This window comes from Scylla paramamosain, chromosome 38 (genome assembly GCF_035594125.1).
Source record: "Scylla paramamosain isolate STU-SP2022 chromosome 38, ASM3559412v1, whole genome shotgun sequence".
NCBI classification, from domain to species: domain Eukaryota; kingdom Metazoa; phylum Arthropoda; class Malacostraca; order Decapoda; family Portunidae; genus Scylla; species Scylla paramamosain.
The window spans coordinates 7746511-7767061 of NC_087188.1; the positions used below are offsets into that span (position 1 = coordinate 7746511).

Genomic DNA, 20551 nt, shown 5'->3' on the forward strand with positions numbered 1-20551 from the left:
ATGGCTTGTTTGTAAGGGATTTTTAATGCTCTTTGTGAAATACTGAAAGGGATCAGGTCTCTTCTCATATTGTTGTTGAATTATTCCTTCAGTTCTTGCATCAATAGAGGAACCAATCTTAGAATGTAGAGGGTATACTAGCTTGAAGTTCTCTTCTTTTATATAAACTTGCTATAGCAGTGTCTTAAGGGTTTTTCTGTTATCCTTAGAAAGTGGATTGTGTTGGATGGACCAGTGGACAGTGTGTGGATTGAGAACATTAATTCAGTATTGGATGACAACAAGAAGCTGTGCCTCATGTCTGGTGAGATCATCTGCCTCTCCTCCACCACCAACATCATCTTTGAAGTCCACCACCTTGAGAATGCATCGCCTGCCACGGTGTGCATGCATGTTATTCTTAGTTCTGTCATTTTTATACCTAATTTTGCTAGTAAATATTCTTATTAAGCTGTAAAGTTACTCTAGAAAACTGCAATTACCGATACTCATTCTTTTGCTTTTATTATGGATCTAATTCTATTACTAATAGGAGAAGTGTTTTGATGAGATAGCAGAATTAATAAGGATATAAAAAAAATTACATGTACTTTCACTTTTTCTCATTGTGGTGTTTAGTATTGACATTATTAGTCACTTTACTTTGTGCTTTTCTGTGCAGGTGTCTCGGTGTGGGATGGTTTACATGGAGCCTCTAGCACTGGGCTGGCGACCTCTAGTGGAAACCTGGCTGGCAAAGCTCCCTCAGACCCTCACACAGCAACACAAGGCTGTCCTCACTGCTCTATTCCACCGCTTTGTGCCTCCACTCCTCTCTTTTGTCAGAAAACACCTCCTTTGGTTCAAGCTGGAGAGGAGTGAGTCTTATGTGCAGAAGGGTGTCTCCCCAACCACTGATCTTAACTTGGTGCAGAGCCTCATGAATATCTTTGACTGCTTCTTGGATGAGTTCACTGACCCGGCCTACACTAAACATCACCCAGAGTCTGACATCCGTGCCCATCTTGAGGCAAGTGTTCCATGTTTGTACAGTGCCAGTAGAAAATGAAACTGTATGATTAGTTTATAAACTTGTTAAAAGCATATGAGATCTTCTAAAAAGCTTTATTTTCTTCTTGAAATATCCAGTCTTTAGTTGCTCCAAGAAATAATATATTAAGGATTTGAATTGCTTTTCATGTAATTCAGTCAGATTTTCCATTACTTCCTCATCTATGTCTCTTTCCCTCACACTGCTCCTTGCCATCCCTCAGAGCATCTTCCTCTTCTCTGCCATCTGGTCACTTGGTGGGCCACTAGATGAGGCTTCAAGAGCAAAGTTTGACCTTCTACTACGAGAGTTGATAAATGGTGACCCCAGCAAAGAAACAGTAGAGAAGTGAGTCATGAACCTATTCTAACCTTGTTTCTTTATATCTGGTAGTGCAGCTCTGTATCCCTGTAGCTATGTGAGGATTTCTTACTTCATTCTATCTTCATATCTTCTTGCATTTCACTTGCCCAACATCATCGTTCCCTCACTCCCCTAGGTATGGTGAAGTTCCTCCTCCTCCCCATGACTACCAGCTGCCAATTCCTGATGAGGACACAGTCTTTCATTACAAGTTTGTGAAAGAGGTGAGTCTGTCTGAGTTGGTTGTGTCTTCTTCAGTGGTGGCAAAGAGCATGATCTGCAAGCAAAACAGTGTAGTATTCCTGCTCCAGTCTGAGTTTACCTGCTGGTATGCTTATTCATTTTGTATTACTTTTTTTGAAGTATGGTGGTCTACAAGACTATTCCTTTCCACTGGGGCTGACGGGGCTAAGAGTGAGTGATGCGTGTGTGTGTGAATGTGTGGCACTGTGTCTGAGCCATGCCTTGTGTGATTGCTAGCCTGGTATATTGATAGATTATTCTTTTTTGTATTGTAGTGTATTACTGTTTGACTCATGACTGGTTTGTTGATGCTTACTTGTAATCTTACTGCAGGGCCGTGGATACTGGCAAAAGTGGAGTGAGGACCTTGCCAACGCTGCCTCCATCCCTCGAGATGTAGCAGCCCACCAGATCCTTGTACCCACTGTTACTACTGTCCGTGTGTCAGCCCTCCTGAGTCTCCTCCTGTCACAGGCAAAGCCACTCCTGCTGGTGGGGCCGCCTGCTACAGGGAAGTCTGTCTATGTCTCGGTAAGAGGGAGGATTATTATTATAACTCATGCTGTCCTTTTGTAACTCTTGCCAATTTTGTGTCAGGATGAGGAGTTAATTTGTTAATGAAGTATTCTATAGTTTATTATTTCATAATAGAAACTTATGCTGTTGGTTTGATGTCACTTTCTTGAAGGTTTTTAGAAGTCTTACTATAGTGTTTGATTTGCAGGACTTCCTTCGAAACAAGCTTAAGAGTGATGTGTACAAGCCCATGTTCCTTAACTTCTCAGCACACACCACCACCACTCACGTGCAGGACTTGGTCATGGGTAGCCTGGACAAACGCAAGAAGGGTTGGTTGATTCATCCATTTTTCCTTTATCTTTGTGGACATGATGTATACTGTATATTGTAGTGCAGGCACTGATTAATTTTTGTTGATGGACCAGAAAGACTAGAAACCATGAAGTTAAGAGGAAATTGCAGAAGCTTTGAATAACATGAGTCATGGTGCTGCTTTGTGTCTGGCAGGTGTGTACGGGCCACCAGTGGGGAAGCGCTGTGTGCTTTTTGTTGATGACCTCAACTTGCCACAGACAGATGCTTTTGGCACCCACCCACCCCTGGAGTTGCTTCGCCAGCTTGTGGATCACGCCACCTGGTATGATACCAGGAAGGAAGTGGAGCCAATTCGGCTTGAAGACATGCAGGTCAGGGCCCAATGTCTTGGGTGTGTTGTACCTGTGGGTGCCAAATTAATCACTCTTTCTGTTGTGAAAACATTAATAAGTTATGTGCTTATGAGCTAAATTAATTTCTTTATTTGGTTGAATTGATTTAAATTCATGTAACTGTATTTTCAAGCATCTTTTGTCCCTGAGTCTTTTTTGTACCACTATATTCAGACTATAAAGTTTATATTCTGATACACTAAACAATTAGGTTGAATTCAGTTACCTGCTTTATATCAGCTGGTATCAACAATGAGTCTGCGTGAGAGTGGCAGGACAACCCTCACCCCTCGCCTGCTACGACACTTCAATGTGGTGGCCATCAATGATTTTGACGACAGCACCATCCACTCCATATTCTCAAAGGTGTGTTTTGTTGGCTTACTTGCAGTGGAGGGTAGGGAAAACACTGATGTTGCTACACACCTAGATGGTTCTTAAAACCTTTGGTTAGTCTAGCCTTTCTCCTGGACAGATTCTACTGTGGCATCTGGACACCAGAGGCTTCAGCAAGATGTTTGACCCTTGCATTGGGGAGATTGTGGCTGGAACACTGGAGGTGTATCGCTCGGCTGCCACTCACCTGCGCCCGACACCCTCACGCTCCCACTACATCTTTAACCTGAGGGACTTCTTCAGGGTGATCCAGGTAAGTGTGGGTTCATGTTTGTGTGTGGAAGTGATGGGCAGTGTCTTGTGTGTATGTGTATGATGGTAGCGTCTTTTACTTGTATACTTGGATTATTCATAGAGGTCTCAGTCTGTTGGACTATCATTGATTGTTATTTATTTTTCATTAGCTTGTATAATCATCTTGCTCTTTGTAGGAAGTACTTAATATTGAAAATAAAGTAATAGTTGTAGTAGTTTACTGGCAAAAAAATAAAATTTTACAAATTCCATGAAAATACAGGAAAATGGTTATCTAGTTGTAATTTTTCAGGATTAAATATGAAATATATACATGGTAACATTAAATGTGTCTCATGTTGTGCTTGCCTGGCAGGGTGTGCTGCTGTCTGTGCCAGAGACCATGGAGGACCTGCGCTCCATGAAGAAATTGTGGGTCCATGAGATCTTGCGAGTGTTCTATGACCGCCTGGTGGATGCCAATGACCGCAAGTGGCTGCTGGACCGCATCTCAGCCTCCTGCACCAACCACCTCAATGAGGACTTCAACCAGTTGATGGGTGAACTGGACCAGAATGGGGATGGGGAGGTGAGTCAGGGAAAGGTGTGTTGACCTGAATAGAAAGTAAGAAGGGAAATTGATCTTTCTGTATCTCTTATTTACGTTCATTGACATTACTGGAGAGGCATTATCACCAGTGCTTACTTCACTAAATTTTTTTTCTTTCAGGTGTCAGAGGGAGATCTGAGGAACCTGGTGTACTGTGACTTTGCTGATCCCAAGAGTGAGAGTCGACATTATGTACAGGTGAATGTGAACACCAACAATATGTGATGGATTCTAGATTGATTGCTCATACAAATATGAAAACATAAGGAAATAAAGAGGGTACTTAAGTTTAGCTGACCTGCACAAGACATCTCCCAAAACTTTCTTTGGTCATAGTGGGCCAATATTTTGTGCTTATTTTGCTTTTACCTATTGCTCTCTTTTTAATTTTACATGTGGAAAATTTGGAGGGATTAATATTTATTTGTTTATGATGGAATATTATTTTCTTATGCTTATTATGTTCTCTCATCTTCTTAACCTTTTAAATCTTGCAGGTGGACAATTTGGAAGGGCTGCGTTCAGTTGTGGAAGGTTACCTGCATGAATTTAACAACATGAGCAAGAAACCCATGAATCTTGTCATGTTCAAGTAAGAGCAACAAATGGAAAGATAGACACAAACAAAAAGACAGTAATGAATGATGTTATCAATAAACATTCTCCCAGAGTGAGAGAGAAGTGGTAGGAAAACAGGTTGAAGGAATATAATATGTTCTTTTAATTATGTATCAGGATCCCCTCCACCTTTCCTTTGTTCATTTTCCTGAGTACCAACGCATGCCTTCATCCTCCTCAGGTTTGCCCTTGAGCACCTGGCTAGGATTTGCCGAGTGCTGCGCCAGCCCAGAGGACATGCCATGCTGGTTGGAGTGGGTGGCAGTGGCAGGCACTCCCTCACTCGCCTTGCTGCCCATATCACTGACTATGAGCTGTTTGAGGTGAGAGGAACAAAAGTAGACGGGAAGCGAATTTTTTGAGATGAAGAAAAAAATCAAGGAGTCATTTGTCAAGTTGCTGTGAATATTAATTGTTGAAGAGGAGAAGAGGAGAGTGAGGAAGTAAGAAAACAAGGGGAATAATTTTGAATCAGTGAAGAGGTATAAAAGATTTAATTAACTTTTTACAAGGCTTTATAAGTAGGTAAAAGAATAGAGATCTCTGAAATAAGGCAAGAAGTAAGTGAGGTGTGCTACAAGTCAGACAAAACTATGATATATTTGCATTGTTGTTTTAGTGATATTGGGGTGAAACTGATCTTCCTCCTGTAGGTTGAAATGAGTCGTAGTTATGGCATCACCGAGTGGCGTGAGGATCTGAAGACCATCCTGAAGAAGGCAGGGACGGGGGAGCAACACATTGTCTTCCTCTTCAGTGACACTCAGGTTGTCTTTGCTTCTCTTTTTAGTTTAAGTCATGTATACACATCTGCTTTATTTCTTATGTTGTCTTGGGCATAGGTGCTATTATGTTTGCAAGTGCATTTAGAATATCCATATATGAAGCATTCAGATTATCAGTGTTTGTAAAGTTAATTTTGAGTCTTCATAATGTAATGTGAATCCACTGTTCACAAAATCACAAAAACTGATGTAACAGATATATCATTAAATATCTTATTCTTTAATTTTTACTGACATCTTTTGACTCTTGTTTTGAGACTGGCATCTCAGTGGGCCTTTTTTGGCTGGTGCCCTTTCTACATAAAAAGAAAAAAAAATCTATCACATGAAGATCTCAGAAGCTTCATACTGTATCCATTTCAGCTGTAGCCTTTTGAGAGATTACACACAAGTGACCTATTCTGTCTTCTCCTTCAGATCAAGGATGAGATCTTCCTTGAGGCCATCAGCAGCATTCTGAGTTTAGGAGAGATCCCAGGTCTGTTCCCTTCAGATGAGAAGCACACCATTTGTGACAAGATGAGGAACATTGACAGGCAGAGGGACAAGAGTAAACAGGCGAGTGGATGAAAGTTTAGGAAAGATATTGATGCATTTGATAATTATGGTAATAGTGATAAGAAACTGTTGAAAATAAAAGATAATAGTACATAAATTCCATTCAAAAGGAAATGATCTTTCAATGTTTTTGCATTTGGTTATGTATTCCGAGAGTTTTGATGCAGGTTTCATTTTTTTTTCTGTGTAGACGGATGGAAGTCCTGCAGCACTGTGGATGTTGTTTGTGGAGAGAGTGAGGGAGCAGCTCCACGTGGTGCTTGCTTTCTCCCCATGTGGCGAGGCCTTCAGGAACAGGCTCAGGAAGTTCCCGGCACTACTCTCCTGCTGCACTATTGATTGGTTCCAGGTACATACTTACTGATCAGTTTTTCTTTTGCCATTATTATTTCTCATTGATTCTACTTATTTAATCTTTGTTCTTCATGTGATGTGTCTGTTTACCTACATAACAAGTTGAGATTCACATTAGGACTGAGACATTTAGCTCTGTCTCGTTATGGCAATATATATATATACAGAGGAAGAGTTTCTAGTATCCTTCACCTTTTTCCTTTTTTAGTGATTGCTTATGATGTGTTAGGAATATAATACTGATTTTTGGTTGTAAGCTGTCTTCTGACCCCCTCAGGCCTGGCCAGAAGATGCATTAGAGGCAGTGGCTTTGAGGTTACTTCAGGGTGTGGAACTTCCTGAGGAGACACTGAAAGGATGTGTCTCCCTCTGCCAGTACTTCCACACTTCCACACAGGAACTCTCAGACAGGTGAGCATTTCCATGAAGACCAAAGCTGCCATTAAACTGTCTCTTTCCTTGGTGCTGTTCATTGTAATGTGTGTTCATGTTTTTTTATGGTATATTTTAGTAGTTCCTTACCTCAACAGGTTCCTAAGTATTTTCACAAAGAACAAAAGCTGCCATTAAACTTTCTTTTCTGGCATTGTTCATTGTAACTTGTCTTTATATATTTAGAGGTTCTTCATTCTGACAGGTTCCTGAAGCACCTCCGACGTTACAACTATGTGACACCCACCTCATACCTGCAGCTGCTCCACACCTACATGGTCATTCTGGAGCGCCGCAGAGGGTCAGTGTGTAGACTTGGGGCTAGGATCAATGGAAGAAATTTATTTGATATTTATTATGAAAGTGTAGAGTGTAGAGTGTCACTGAAAGGAAAACAATGTGGCATATGTCAGATGGAGATTAGTGCACTTCATCAGTTAGTGCCTCAATACATGGTGAAAAATGATGAGTAGAGATATTATGAACACTAAATATATGTGTGATAATCATGATGTATGATATTTTGCCATAGATTTACAAACTAAAGGTGCTTTTGCTGATTGATGCCAGTACTAAAATTGAATCAAGTACAAATGTCTGGCCCACCCCATGTGGGATTGCTGGCTTAGTCTGTAGATAGATAAGTAGACTAATGATAACATTTAGAAAGAGTGCAGTTGATAAAAATGTGTGGCTTTGTGTGGTGGCAGTGAGGTGAAGAAGCTGGAGTGTCGCTACACCACGGGTCTGGCCAGGCTGGAGGAGGCAGAGACCTCTGTGCTGGCCATGCAGCAGGAACTTCTGAACCTGCAGCCAATCCTCCTCACCAAGACTCGTGAGGTGGAGGAGAAAATGGCTGTTGTGGAGAAGCGTAGGCAGGAAGTGGCTGAGGTATGGGAAAGTGTCTGAAATTTTTAAGGGTGTGAATGATGTATGTATGAGTGTGTGGTGCTTTGTCTGGGCCACCTTGTATGGGATTGCTGGCCTGGTATATAGATAGATAGATAGAGAGATAGATAAATGTTTTAAAGTTGATATGGGTGAGGTAGGGAAGAAAGTGTCTGATAATGCCTGATTCCCAACTTGTTATTTCTTCAAATTTCAAAGTTAATAAGTGTGTTTGCATGATATTTAATTGAAAAAAGCAGGCAAGGTATATTTAGAAAGAAAATACTTGTATACTTGCTGCTTTGTGGAGGTGAAAAGTCTAAATTTGGTAATTCTTGAAGTGTCTTGATCTTGCAGTTTTATATCTGGTACTCTCTAATAATATACCACACATGTCCCATATCCTTGAAGCACTAACACCTCCTCATCCCCCAGGTGGAGCGTGTGGTGAGGCAGGACGAGGAGGTGGCCAATGAGGCTGCCGAGGCTGCCAATGGGATCAGGAAGGAGTGTGAGGCTGAGCTAAACTTGGCCCTCCCACTGCTGGAGGAGGCCACTGCTGCCCTCAACACCATCAAGCAAGATGATATTGTCTTCATCAAAGCCATGAAGAACCCTCCTGCTGGTGTTAAGTTGGTGATGGAGGCAGTGTGTGTACTGCTGGTAAGGAATACTGCTACAATCACCACCACTATAACAGGCCTTTTTTTCTCTGCCATATTATGACTATTTTAATTTTCCTTCCCTCTAACACTCATACCATCCTAACTTGACAACCTGCTGAACTTCTACAGGGAGAGAAGCCAGACCGAGTGCCAGACCCTCAAGGTACTGGCAAGATGGTAGAGGAGTACTGGTCAGTCAGCAAGAGACTCCTTGGGGACATTAAATTCAAGGTACATCTGGCATTAATTTCTCACTAGTTGTTGTGTGTGAATACCTTACTTCACTGTGTCTCTTGTTTTCTCTTGTTGTTCTTTTATGTAGATGAGATAGTAGTGATCAGGCAGCCTTGTTACTGATTCATCATCTCACTCACTAGGAAAACTTACTCAACTTTGACAAGGAGAACATAAGCCAGAAGGCCATCCAGACCATCCGCTCCAAATACCGTGACAACCAAGAGTTCAAGCCGGAGAAGATCATGGTGGCTTCCAAGGCTGCAGAGAGTAGGTTACCTCAAGTTGCCTGTTGTGGTGGATGTGGATCACTATTACTAAGGAGGTTGTCAGTATCTGTGGTCATTGGTTAATGTCCTCTGATTAAAGAATGCACAGGATTTACTGTATTAAATGCCACTGAATGCAAAGGACCTTCAATTATTTCTCCCCATCTTCTCATTCTATTTCTCTGCCTCTGTTACTTCCTAGTTGGCAGATTTAAGCAATTATTGTTAGCACTTTTGCTAGCACTGTGCAGGTAGTATATCAAGTAGTACTGCTTACAAGGCTATCTCACCAGGTCTATGCAAGTGGGTGCTGGCCATGGAGCGGTACGAGGAGGTGGACCGCAAAGTGGCACCAAAGCGAGAGGCACTGCAGCGTGCGGACCAGCAGTACCAGGGTCTGATGGGGGAGTTGCGGAAGAAGCAGGAGGCACTTAGAGGTGTTCAGGAGGAGCTGGCAGGCCTGCAGGCAGAGCTTGACACTGTCAAGAAGGAAAAACTGGAGCTTGAACAGACGGTGAGCTGCTGAGTGTAAGATGAAGTGTTAATGTGTGTATGGTTGTCAGAATCAGTCATCAGTATTATCACCTGTAACATCTCTTTCTTGCATATAGATAGACCAAATATAAGTAGTACATCAACACCCATGCTGAGCAAAGTGTTGTGTTTGTCATCAGGTGGAGCTGTGCAGCATCAAGAAAGACCGTGCTGAGCAACTGTTGGCTGCTCTTGGTGGTGAGAAGAGCCGGTGGACTGACAATGCCCACCACCTGGCACAAGTCTACATATACTTGACAGGTGACCTTACAAGCACATCAGCCAGCTTGGCCATCATGTAAATACCAGCATGTATATGTGAATATTTTAGGATACTTGCCTGGAGGAACATTGTCATTAACCTTCAGTCTTACACCAACAGGAGACATGTTGCTGGCAGCAGGTGTCATTGCCTACCTGGGGGCCTTCACACCTGAGTACCGTGCTGAGCAGACAGCCAGGTGGCAGCAGGAGTGTCGGGAGAGGGGCGTCCCTTGTTCAGGGGAGTTCCTTCTGGCCTCAGTGAGTCCTCCCTCAGATGCTTAGCTGCCACAGACAGTGGGAAGGAACCTTACTCATTATCTCTGTTCAAAAGTATGAATGATGTGTTGATAGAACAGTTGGCTGCAGGAGTCTTTTCTCTCAGTTAACTTGCACATATTATTCCTTTTTTGCAGGTGCTTGGGGACCCTCTCACCATCAGGGACTGGACACTCAATGGCCTCCCCACAGACCCATTCAGCATTGATAATGGTGTCATCATCAGGTACCAAACAGTGCCATCTACAGTGTTGTTATATTTTATCTTCGGATATAAAAATGTTTGTGAGAATACATATAAACACATACTTTTGTTTATTTTGTTCCTTAGGACTAATAATTATATTAGAGACACAGGCTATCATTTGTATTGGTAAAGGGTTTAGGAAAGTACAGTCCAGATACCATGTAAGGATGACTATTGAATATGTATTTAGAAACAGATATTCATTTTAATTGTACAGTGGAAATAAATACTTCTTTGTTAAAATAAGACCATGAGAACAGTAAATAGGTATGTAATTCATCTCCTTCCCTGCAGCAACACAACCCGATGGCCGCTGCTCATTGATCCCCAGGGCCAGGCCAACAAGTGGATCAGGAACATGGAGAAGGATAACTCCCTCCAGGTGGTGAAGCTCTCAGACCCAGACTTCATCAGAACATTGGAAAACTGCATCCAGTTTGGCCAGCCAGTCAGTATCCAGCCTTTGATGCCAGAGGGAGAGTAGTACATATATGTGTAGTGTTTTTGAATTCATAGTCATCTTATATAAGATGCTGCATAGATATCAGCTTCAAAGTGAGTTATATATGTGTATGTGTGTGCTTTAGGTTTTGCTTGAAAATGTTGGGGAGGAGTTGGATCCAATCCTTGAGCCTCTCCTCCTGAAGCAGACCTTCAAGCAGAGCGGCTCCACCTGCATCAAGCTTGGTGATGCCACCATCGAGTACTCGGCTGACTTCCGGTGAGGGTGCAGAGAATAGAAATAACACACAAAAAGAATATTTTTAGATATTAAACAGAGAGGGAGAGAAGAGTGCATTTTGACTGTGATAGGTATTACTGAATAATAAGTAAATTATGAAATATTTTTTTACTACCAAGCATGAAAAAAGATTTTTAAAGACATTAGTAACTTGAGATCCTGTAACAGATATAAAGTTTATTGTAAGAATTAAAATTTATATAATAAAACAATAAAATAAGAAGACAGCTGAAAATGATACATGTAGAAAGTGCATAAATTCTAGGAAAAATATAATAGCCATAGGCAAAACAGGAACACTGGTGTCAACAAAGTTCCCCTTGCCAGCATGTACCTGACCACCAAGCTGAGTAACCCAAACTATGTGCCTGAAGTGTCTGTCAAGGTCACCCTCGTCAACTTTGCCCTCACTGGTGCTGGGCTTGAGGACCAGCTGCTGGCCCTGGTGGTGGCACATGAGAAGCCTGAGCTGGAGGAGGAGAGGGTGACACTCATGCTTCAGACAGCACAGAATAAAAAGTAAGTGAAATTTTTGTTTTTTAATCCAGGAATCTTGAGTTGGAAGATGAGAACCTCTTGACTCACATCTTCAAAAGGTCAGATGTCAGATATAGTTAAAAAGATTGATAGGTATTGAAAATATCTGACAAAAATGTTTCGTTCCAGGAATCTCAAGGAGTTGGAAGATCGGATCCTCTCAACTCTTTCGTCTTCAAAGGGAAGCATTCTTGAGGATGAGACAGCAATCAATATCCTGAGTGATGCTAACAGACTGGTGAAGGAAACCCAGGAGAAGCAGACCATTGCTGAAGAAACAGAGAAGAAGGTGAGACAGATACAATGATTGAAGTCCACAAATAGATAAGAGACAACACAAGTGGATGAGGAAATAAATGGAATATTTTTCCTTTCTTTTATCAAGTTATTAGTGTCAAAGTGCTTACATTGTATCTTGAAATTCATATACATCCTTGTGAGTCTGATCTTTATTTTATTGACTGGGTTGAAATAGTTGAAAATACATAACTTTTGTTCCCCTACTCTTCATTCTTCTTTTCCTCCACTTCCTTATCTTCTTTCTCCTCCATCTCCTCTCATTATTCTGTTTTGTCATCTCACTCCTGATTTATCTGTTGTAGTATGCAGTTCATCAGGTATTCTCATTATTCTTGGTATTTGTTCTTTCTATCTGTATCTGTGAATTCCTCTTCCTAGATCAACACCACTCGCCTTGGCTACCGCCCTGTTGCCGTCACTGCCTCCATCCTCTTCTTCACCCTGCGAGACCTGGCAGCCCTGGACCCCATGTATCAGTTCTCCCTTAACTGGTTTGTCAATCTGTTCTCCAACTCCATTGACAACTCTGAGAAGGCCAGTGAGCTACCTGACCGCCTGAGTGCCCTGAGAAACCACTTTACTCTCAGTCTGTACAACAATGTCTGCACTGGACTGTTTGAAAAGGTAAGATTCCTCTCCATTTCTTTTGTAAGTGCTTATGTCATAGTAGGATAGATAAGGCTAACCAAAAAATCCATTGTAGTCTTGGTGATTGTCTTGGTCTGACTGGTAATGTGTCAGATTTGTGTTCTTGGGGTTCATTGTCTGGCTGTTCCCTCTCATGGCTATATGTAAGGTAAGTTTCTCAGTGTTTCTATGATACTCTTAAGGAAGGTATTATTCTATGTTTCTTATTTTAAGGAGATTTAGTATTTATTTGAGTAATGGTTCTATTTCTAATGGTAAGCTTTGAAAATATATTTGTAAAGTAAGTAATTTGTTAAGAGCATGAAAGTCAGGGAACCGGAAAAAATAATATTTGATTTATATTTGTAATTCCTCATAATGTTACCAATTTTATGAAGTCAGTGTTTCTGTGTGCTGAGCAATGGTGCAATGTGAGGTGTTGTTTCAGATATTACAGATGAGCTTAACATAAAGTTTATCCCTTTGTTTCACTTGTCTCTATTTTTGCTGCAGGACAAACTCGTGTTTTCCTTCCTGGTGTGTGTCAACCTGCAGCGGTCTGAGAACAAGATTGTGGATGCTGAGTGGCTGTTCCTCCTGACGGGAGGTGTGGCACTGGCCAGTAATGCGACCCCCAACCCTGCTCCTGACTGGCTGCCGGAGACCACCTGGGTGCAGTTCCAGCGGCTCTCCTGTCTGGCGTCACTCAAGGTATTTCTTTATTAAGGGTCTCTTAAAAGATGAAGTTTTTTCCCTCACTCTCCTTTTGTTTATTCTGCAAGGTATTAGTTAACTCAGTTTTTATTGTGTTTTCAGTGTACTCGAGACTGCATTAGTTGATTTCCTGTATCTTTGATTTGATGACAATTTATGCCTTTAATAAAATATGGGAGGTAATACAGTAAGGGATTGTGTGTCCATTATGTTATGTTCAGAATCATTGACACAGAAATGAAGTTGAAAGAGAGAATTTGACCAAGCAAGGGAGGAGCTTTCTGTGCCTAACTGAAGAAGTTCTCATTAGTTTTCATAATATATGAGATGTAATACATAACCAAACACTAACACTTCATGTGTGACACTTTTGCTGTATACACCAGACTAATGGACATACTATTTCCCATCCTTGCTGTCATGTCACCTCCTCCCCACAGCACCTGGTGGAGCTCTTCCCAGACTACCTCCAGGACTGGCGCACTGTGTTTGAGTCTGAGGACCCCCAGAAGGAGACCATCCCGATGGGGGAGGATGAGGAGCTGACCCGCATGCAGCTGCTGTGTGTCCTGAGGTGCCTGCGACCTGACAAGGTGGTGGCAGCAGTGCAGGACTATGTAGCAGGTGTGTTATGGAATAAACAAAATACATAATGTGCTGGCTATAGTTTACATGTAATACTGATTGAAAACTAACAATATGACCTAGATACTGACTTTACGTGACCATTAAACCCTGAACAGACCTGCTGGGGAAGGCATACATTGAGCCGCCTCCCTTTGATTTGGCACGCACCTTTGCTGACTCCAACTGCTGCCTCCCTCTCATCTTCCTCCTCACACCTGGTGCTGACCCTACCAACCTGCTTCTCAAGTTTGCAGAGGATCAGGTGGGTATTCTGTGCAATGTAAGTAGAGATAATTATCTACATTTCTTTAATTTATTCAGTTACTTGATATTTTATTATGTAAGAGGGCTGTAGGCCAAGGCCTACAAAAGCTTGAAAAAAAAGGCCCACTGAGGTGTCAGTCCCTAAAAGAATAGAGTTAAAAGGATTATCCAAAACAGAAGTGCATATTGTTTGTAAATATAGTAAATGTTTCTAGTATATCTCCTTTCTTTAACTTTTTATGTATATTGCCAGTTGAAGTTGTTGTCTATGATTAATCTGTTTTACTGCTTAAGTATATTACTAGGAGGTAGAGTATAGTCATAGTTCTACTGGTACTAAGAAGATGAGGAGAGGGAGAGCACAGAATCCTTCACAGATCCTGTTGGTAATCCTGGCAGGGAATGGGAGGAGATCGCCTACAGAGTGTGTCACTAGGGCAAGGCCAGGGACCAGTAGCCAGGAAGATGATAGAGGAAGGGGCTCGCACTGGTATGTGGGTCCTGCTGCAGAACTGTCACCTGGCTAAGTCCTTCATGCCGTCTCTGGAGAAGGTAAGACAGGAGGACTTGGTGGCTGATTAGTGTCTGAAAGGGTAGTGGATGTATTTGGAAAGTTTTATGGACTAATGCTGAGTACTTCTGTTTATATTTTATCATGTAATCTTTGCATTATATATTGTTGGTTTATCTTTCTCTGTGCCTTTCAAGAGTATTAGTAGAGTTTATGCTATATTTGTTATATATTTCAAATCATAAAAACCTGTCATTCACCTAATTTTAGTTCCTCCATGATGTTTCAAACTCTTTCACAATGCTTCTTGAATGAATGGAACAGGAATTTCTCAAGCTCATTACATCACACCACACTTCTATCCATTCTGATCCCTTCCCTTTCCCTTATTTGGTCCTAACACCTCTACACACCTTTCTGAACAGCTGTGTGAGGACCTGAACCCTGAGGCAACTCACTCTGATTTCCGGCTGTGGCTCACCAGCTATCCATCGGCTCACTTCCCAGTCTCGGTCCTTCAGTCCAGTATCAAGATGGTCACAGAGCCTCCTAAGGGACTCAGAGCCAACCTGAAGCGGTGAGTGAGGAGTGGATGGCTGGGGACAGTAAAAGTTATGGGTGGAGAGGAAGAGAAAAAGAGGTACTGTAAAAAGTAATAAGGGTTAGCAGATAAGTGATGTGAAAGAGAGGGATGGAGAAACAGAGGACCAAGAATATAGAGAAAAGAGGCAGTAGATAAAGGTGACAAGAAAAGGATGGAGAGATAAAGAGAATGAATTTAAGAAAACAGGTAGTAGATAAAATTGACAAGGAGAGGCAGAGAAAGATAAAGAATCAGAGAAAAAAGGCAATGGATAAAACACCAACAAGTTTAGAGAGGGAGATGGTGAATGAGATGAAAGCAGTGTAGAGAAAGAGAGGAAATGTAAAGAAAGTGGCAATATATGAAGCTGTGACAGGTTATGCACCTTAATTATTTAAGTGCTTTTAAACATCTACTTTTGTTCTTCTAGCCTGTACCTCGCTGATCCACTCTCTGAGCCAGACTTCCTGCTAGGGTCGGGATCCTCAGAAAGGTTCCGCCGCATGCTGTTCTCCTTGTGCTTCTTCCACGCTGTTGTGCAGGAACGCCGCCTCTTTGGTCCGCTGGGCTGGAATGTCCCTTACTCGTTCTCCGACACTGACTTAAGGATATCGGCACAGCAGCTCCGGAACCTCCTGGACAACTATGTGGTGAGTGAAAATTCTCCTGGAGTTTGGTGAAATATATACTGTAAATACATGCATATATTGAATTTATATCTAAGTTTAGGTGTTGATAAGTATTAATTTAGTGTTTCCATGAATAACTATATAAGTATTTATTTCAGAGATGTACAGGTATGCTGATTACATATCTCTGATGCCTTAGTCTTCTCTGGGAAGCTCATGCATAGGGTGGCCATGGCAGAAACATCTGAGTGTGCTGTCCACACAGATCTTTCATTCATGCTGGAAAGGAGCAGAGGAATTCTGCCTTTTTTTTTATATGTAAGAGGTCTACTGGCCAAAGGCAACAAAAATTTGCAATAAAAAAAATCCCACTTAATGCCATTTCCCATAGAGATGTTAGATAAAATTATGAAAAATAAAGGATAAGTGTCTTGAAACTCCCCTGTTGAAAGAGTTCAAGCCATGGTCACATCATGCAGGGAGCTCCCAAGAACAGCCATCAAACTAGATAGGACAATAACATCTGATTCACATTTGCATCACATCACATTCATTCCTTTTTTAGTATGAACTAGGTGATAGTTTCTTATATATACAGTATATGTTAATGGCATATTTTACACCACAGCTTATATAATTCAACACAATTCCCACAAGATTATGTATAGAACACTCACTTAATATCACCAAGCAATTTTAAATTTTAACAGAACACATTTCACACCAGAGCTTATTAATTACACTTTATGTAACATTTTCTTGGTTTGCTCACAAACATTAGCTTTTTTTATTCTTTTTTAGATTTATAACATGCAGCAGCCTTTAAAGATACATTTCAGTGGAAGTGGACTGTCTGGAGGCTTGACACTCATGGTCTTTTCATGTCACATTAGAAATGGTGTAGGGTTTCAGGATTCATCTTTGCCACAACACACCAGCTTCTCACAGCAACAACCAGTGTGTAATTGCTTTCCATTTCTTGTGAAAACTCGCTTAATAACCCGGTCTACCCTCGCCTTCCTGCTGGACCATTACTGTGGATGGTGAGCACAATCCCCTTTGGCCGTGAGTCGTGTGTGGCTTGCTTCTCAGACTCCTCCAGTGACTCGGTGGACTGGCAGAGAGTGGTGTTGCTGTGTGTCTCCCGTTGGACCCTAGCAACTTGCCCTCAGCATGTCTCTGGGCTTTAGTCTCTTGCTTACTTCCATGTCCATCTCAAGTTTTTGGCATACTGGCCTCCGTGTAGCTGAGTCTGACCTGGATCAGCAACTCCTTGGATTTACTGTACTACTCTTTTTATTTTTGTAAGATACCATACAAGAGCAACTGTCTTGGTTTGTCTGTCTTTCGCTAACACGGATTTGAATACAGTAATCCGCCTTGTCCTGCCCCCCTGAGGACCACAGTGGTGAGTGTGTGGCGGGACAGGCTGTGGTCCTGCAGGATGTGGGTTACTTCTAGCTTTCTATACATCTTGTTATCCTTGCTATCTCTTATTACTTTCATCCCTGTTACTATAATTATTAAGTAAGGCTCACTATTGTTTGAGCAATACTATGTACATAAGTAAATTAATTAAATTGTGAATAAATAAGAAAACAAAAATAACTAATTATGTGATTAAAGATAACTAAATGCTGCACCTAATCATGTAAATAATAATAACTTTTAAATATGAAAATAAACAAGTTTCTAAATGATAAAATAATTAACTGTTTATACCAGTGATTGGAGGCAGAGGTAATGCATCCTGTGTAAGTTATCTAACATACACCTTTTTCTCTTTCCCTTCCTTCAACATCTTCCCTCCACACCTCTCTGCTTATCCTTATTCTCCCTTCACACTGCCTTCTTGCTTATCCTGCCTCCCCCTTTCACACTGCCTCCACCCTCCCCTCCCAACTGTCCTCTCCTTTATCATCCATACTGTCAACATTTTCTCCCATATCTACCCCTTTCCTGCCTTCACACACACTCCCTGCAACACCCTGCTCCCCATCCTGCCCCACCCCCCCTGCAGGAGATCCCTTGGGAGGCCCTGCACTACCTCACAGCAGAGTGCAACTACGGTGGGAAGGTGACTGATGAGCGGGACAGGAGGACCCTCAGCACCATCCTGCGGCGCTTCTACAACCCGGAGGTGGTGAAGGAGGACCCTCATGCTTTCGACCCTCATGGTGTGCTACTTCACTTCATGTTTTATTTTAATGCTTCACGATCTCCTCTATCTGTTCTTTGTTTCCTTCTACCAAAACAAAATTCTTTCCTCTATACATAAAAGTTTTCTCCCTTACAAGTGCCTCTGATCAGCATTTTAGTATGTAGTTCTTTCATATGACATTTTTCATCCTAACTTTTTATGTACTACCTCTAGTTCCCCATCATATTGAAATCCTTCAATCTTTGTAATATGTCTGTCTCTTATATAAGTGACAATAACTGCATTACTACATTCTTTTGGCACTTTAAGAATCTAAATACTTTTTGTGTCCTCTGATCCCCCCCTCTGCTCCCCTGCAGGAATATACACGACACCATCTGATGGGGATCATGGCCACTTCCTGGAGCACATCTCTGAGCTGCCCCGTGATGCTCCTCCTTATGTGTTTGGCATGAACAGCAATGCGAGTATCAACAAGGACCAGGCAGAGACCAACAAACTCTTTGCTGCTGTTCTTCTCACTCAGGCAAGCAGTGCTCAACCTTGTATCCTCTTTTCTTATTCTTCTTTTATAATCTGTTGCTTTTCTTTTCACTCAGCCAAGCAATGCTCAGCCTTTCAATTTTTAACTCCTCTTAAACAATGTTCTGTCACAGTTATGATGGAGAAACACAGACAGAACTCTTGAGTACATTGTTTCTTCTTACCATTGTTAATTTGCTTCCATATTCAGTCTTTTTGTAGAATAATACTGATATAATTTCCTTGTCATTTAGGTTTTACAGTTAGTCCATTCAGTATTTCACTGTGTAGTTCCTTCCTGTAGTAAATATCTCTGTTTTCAGTTTCTTTACATGGAAATAATGAATCATTCTGCTATTTATGTTAACTCTCTTGAACATCCTCAGGCAACCTCACTGTCAGGCGGTGAGGGTGGCAGTGGGGAAGGGGAGACAGTGGGCAGAACCTGTGAGGAAATCTTGGGACGCATGCCACCTCCCTTCCATGTGGATGCTGCCCTTGCCAAGTACCCAACACGGCGGGAGCAGAGCCTCAACACAGTGCTGGTGCAGGAGATGAGTCGCTACAACACCCTCATCACCACCATCACCACCACGCTGCATGCAGTCCTGAGAGCCATTGAAGGTGAGTCTCCCTTTAGATTCCAAAGGCTGAGAATGTGGTCCAGATACATTGAGTTTGTTTCAGGGCTTCAAAATGTGTTCCAGGGAACTTTAAAGTGTGTTCCATGACTTCAAGGTGTGTTCCAGGGATTGAGAGTGTGTTTCAGGGCTTTAGCATGTGTTCTAGAGCTTCAGAGTGTGTTCCATGTTTTCAAAGTGTTCCAGGGCTTCAGACTGTGTTCCAGGGCTTCAGAGTGTGTTCCATGTTTTCAAAGTGTGTTCCAGGGCTTCAGACTGTGTTCCAGGACTTCAAAATGTGTTCCAGGGCTTCAGAGTGTGTTTCAGGGCTTCAGAGTATGTTCCAGGGCCTCAGAGTGTGTTCTAGGGTTTCAGAGTGTATTCCAGGGCTTCAAAGTGTGTTTCAGGGCTTCAGAGTGTGTTCCAGGGCTTCAAAGTGTGTTCCATGTTTTCAAAGTGTGTTCCAGGACTTCAGAGTGTGTTCCAGGGCTTCAGAGTGTGTTCCAGGGCTTCAGAGTGTGTTGCAGGACTTCAGAGTGTGTTCCAGGACTTCAGAGTGTGTTTCAGGCCCTCTGAGTGTGTACCATGGCTTCAAAGTGTGTTCCATGACTTCCGAGTGTGTTCCAGGGCTTCCAAGTGTGTTTCAGGGCTTCTGAGTGTATTCCAGGGCTTCCAAGTGTGCTCCAGGGCTTCAGAGTGTATTCCAGGGCTTCAGAGTGTATTCCAGGGCTTCAAAGTGTGTTTCAGGGCTTCAGAGTGTGTTCCAGGGCTTCAAAGTGTGTTCCATGTTTTCAAAGTGTGTTCCAGGGCTTCAGAGTGTGTTCCAGAGCTTCAGAGTGTGTTCCAGGGCTTGAGAGTTTGTTTCAGGGCTTCAAAGTGTGTTCCAGGGTTTTGGAGTGTGTTCCAGGGTTTCAGAGTGTGTTCCAGGGTTTCAGAGTGTGTTCCAGGACTTCAGAGTGTGTTCCAGGACTTCAAAGTATGTTCCAGGACTTCAGAGTGTGTTCCATGTTTTCAAAGTGTGTTCCAGGGCTTCAGAGTGTGTTCCAGGACTTCAGAGTGTGTTCCAGGGCTTCAAAGTATGTTCCAGGACTTCAGAGTGTGTTCCAGGGTTTCAGAGTGTGTTCCAGGACTTCAGAGTGTGTTCCAGGGCTTCAAAGTATGTTCCATGACTTCAGAGTGTGTTCCAGGGCTTCAAAGTATGTTTCAGGGCTTCAGAGTGTGTTCCAGGGCTTCAAAGTATGTTCCAGGACTTCAGAGTGTGTTCCAGGGTTTCAGAGTGTGTTCCAGGACTTCAGAGTGTGTTCCAGGGCTTCAAAGTATGTTCCATGACTTCAGAGTGTGTTCCAGGGCTTCAAAGTGTGTTCCAGGACTTCAGAGTGTGTTCCAGGGCTTCAAAGTATGTTTCAGGGCTTCAGAGTGTGTTCCAGGGCTTCAAAGTGTGTTCCAGGACTTCAGAGTGTGTTTTAGGGACTTCAGGAATATTCCAGC

At 42.2% G+C, this 20551-nt stretch overlaps 1 protein-coding gene across 9 annotated transcripts in view; it reads left to right on the plus strand.

Moving 5' to 3' along the window:
* Window positions 1-20551, plus strand: part of LOC135091701 (dynein axonemal heavy chain 7-like) — a 63319-nt gene that overhangs the window by 23374 nt on the left and 19394 nt on the right. For 6 of the 9 annotated variants that reach the window (XM_063989576.1, XM_063989577.1, XM_063989581.1 and 3 more), the window contains 40 exons: window positions 210-381; window positions 662-1009; window positions 1254-1378; window positions 1530-1617; window positions 1970-2167; window positions 2361-2484; window positions 2663-2841; window positions 3103-3228; window positions 3338-3511; window positions 3869-4081; window positions 4223-4300; window positions 4600-4694; window positions 4902-5043; window positions 5374-5487; window positions 5923-6063; window positions 6254-6412; window positions 6695-6828; window positions 7055-7150; window positions 7560-7740; window positions 8173-8400; window positions 8532-8633; window positions 8780-8906; window positions 9199-9419; window positions 9580-9700; window positions 9822-9961; window positions 10117-10205; window positions 10521-10674; window positions 10814-10947; window positions 11296-11487; window positions 11635-11794; window positions 12184-12429; window positions 12946-13143; window positions 13587-13770; window positions 13890-14035; window positions 14437-14589; window positions 14974-15125; window positions 15562-15781; window positions 17781-17937; window positions 18281-18447; window positions 18830-19067. In XM_063989576.1, coding sequence (XP_063845646.1) covers window positions 210-381; window positions 662-1009; window positions 1254-1378; window positions 1530-1617; window positions 1970-2167; window positions 2361-2484; window positions 2663-2841; window positions 3103-3228; window positions 3338-3511; window positions 3869-4081; window positions 4223-4300; window positions 4600-4694; window positions 4902-5043; window positions 5374-5487; window positions 5923-6063; window positions 6254-6412; window positions 6695-6828; window positions 7055-7150; window positions 7560-7740; window positions 8173-8400; window positions 8532-8633; window positions 8780-8906; window positions 9199-9419; window positions 9580-9700; window positions 9822-9961; window positions 10117-10205; window positions 10521-10674; window positions 10814-10947; window positions 11296-11487; window positions 11635-11794; window positions 12184-12429; window positions 12946-13143; window positions 13587-13770; window positions 13890-14035; window positions 14437-14589; window positions 14974-15125; window positions 15562-15781; window positions 17781-17937; window positions 18281-18447; window positions 18830-19067 — 6416 coding nt within the window. Of the gene's footprint in view, window positions 1-209; window positions 382-661; window positions 1010-1253; window positions 1379-1529; window positions 1618-1969; window positions 2168-2360; window positions 2485-2662; window positions 2842-3102; window positions 3229-3337; window positions 3512-3868; window positions 4082-4222; window positions 4301-4599; window positions 4695-4901; window positions 5044-5373; window positions 5488-5922; window positions 6064-6253; window positions 6413-6694; window positions 6829-7054; window positions 7151-7559; window positions 7741-8172; window positions 8401-8531; window positions 8634-8779; window positions 8907-9198; window positions 9420-9579; window positions 9701-9821; window positions 9962-10116; window positions 10206-10520; window positions 10675-10813; window positions 10948-11295; window positions 11488-11634; window positions 11795-12183; window positions 12430-12945; window positions 13144-13586; window positions 13771-13889; window positions 14036-14414; window positions 14590-14973; window positions 15126-15561; window positions 15782-17069; window positions 17646-17780; window positions 17938-18280; window positions 18448-18829; window positions 19068-20551 lie in introns of those variants that run through there. The other 3 variants (XR_010262600.1, XM_063989584.1, XM_063989585.1) reach the window with 3 other exon arrangements.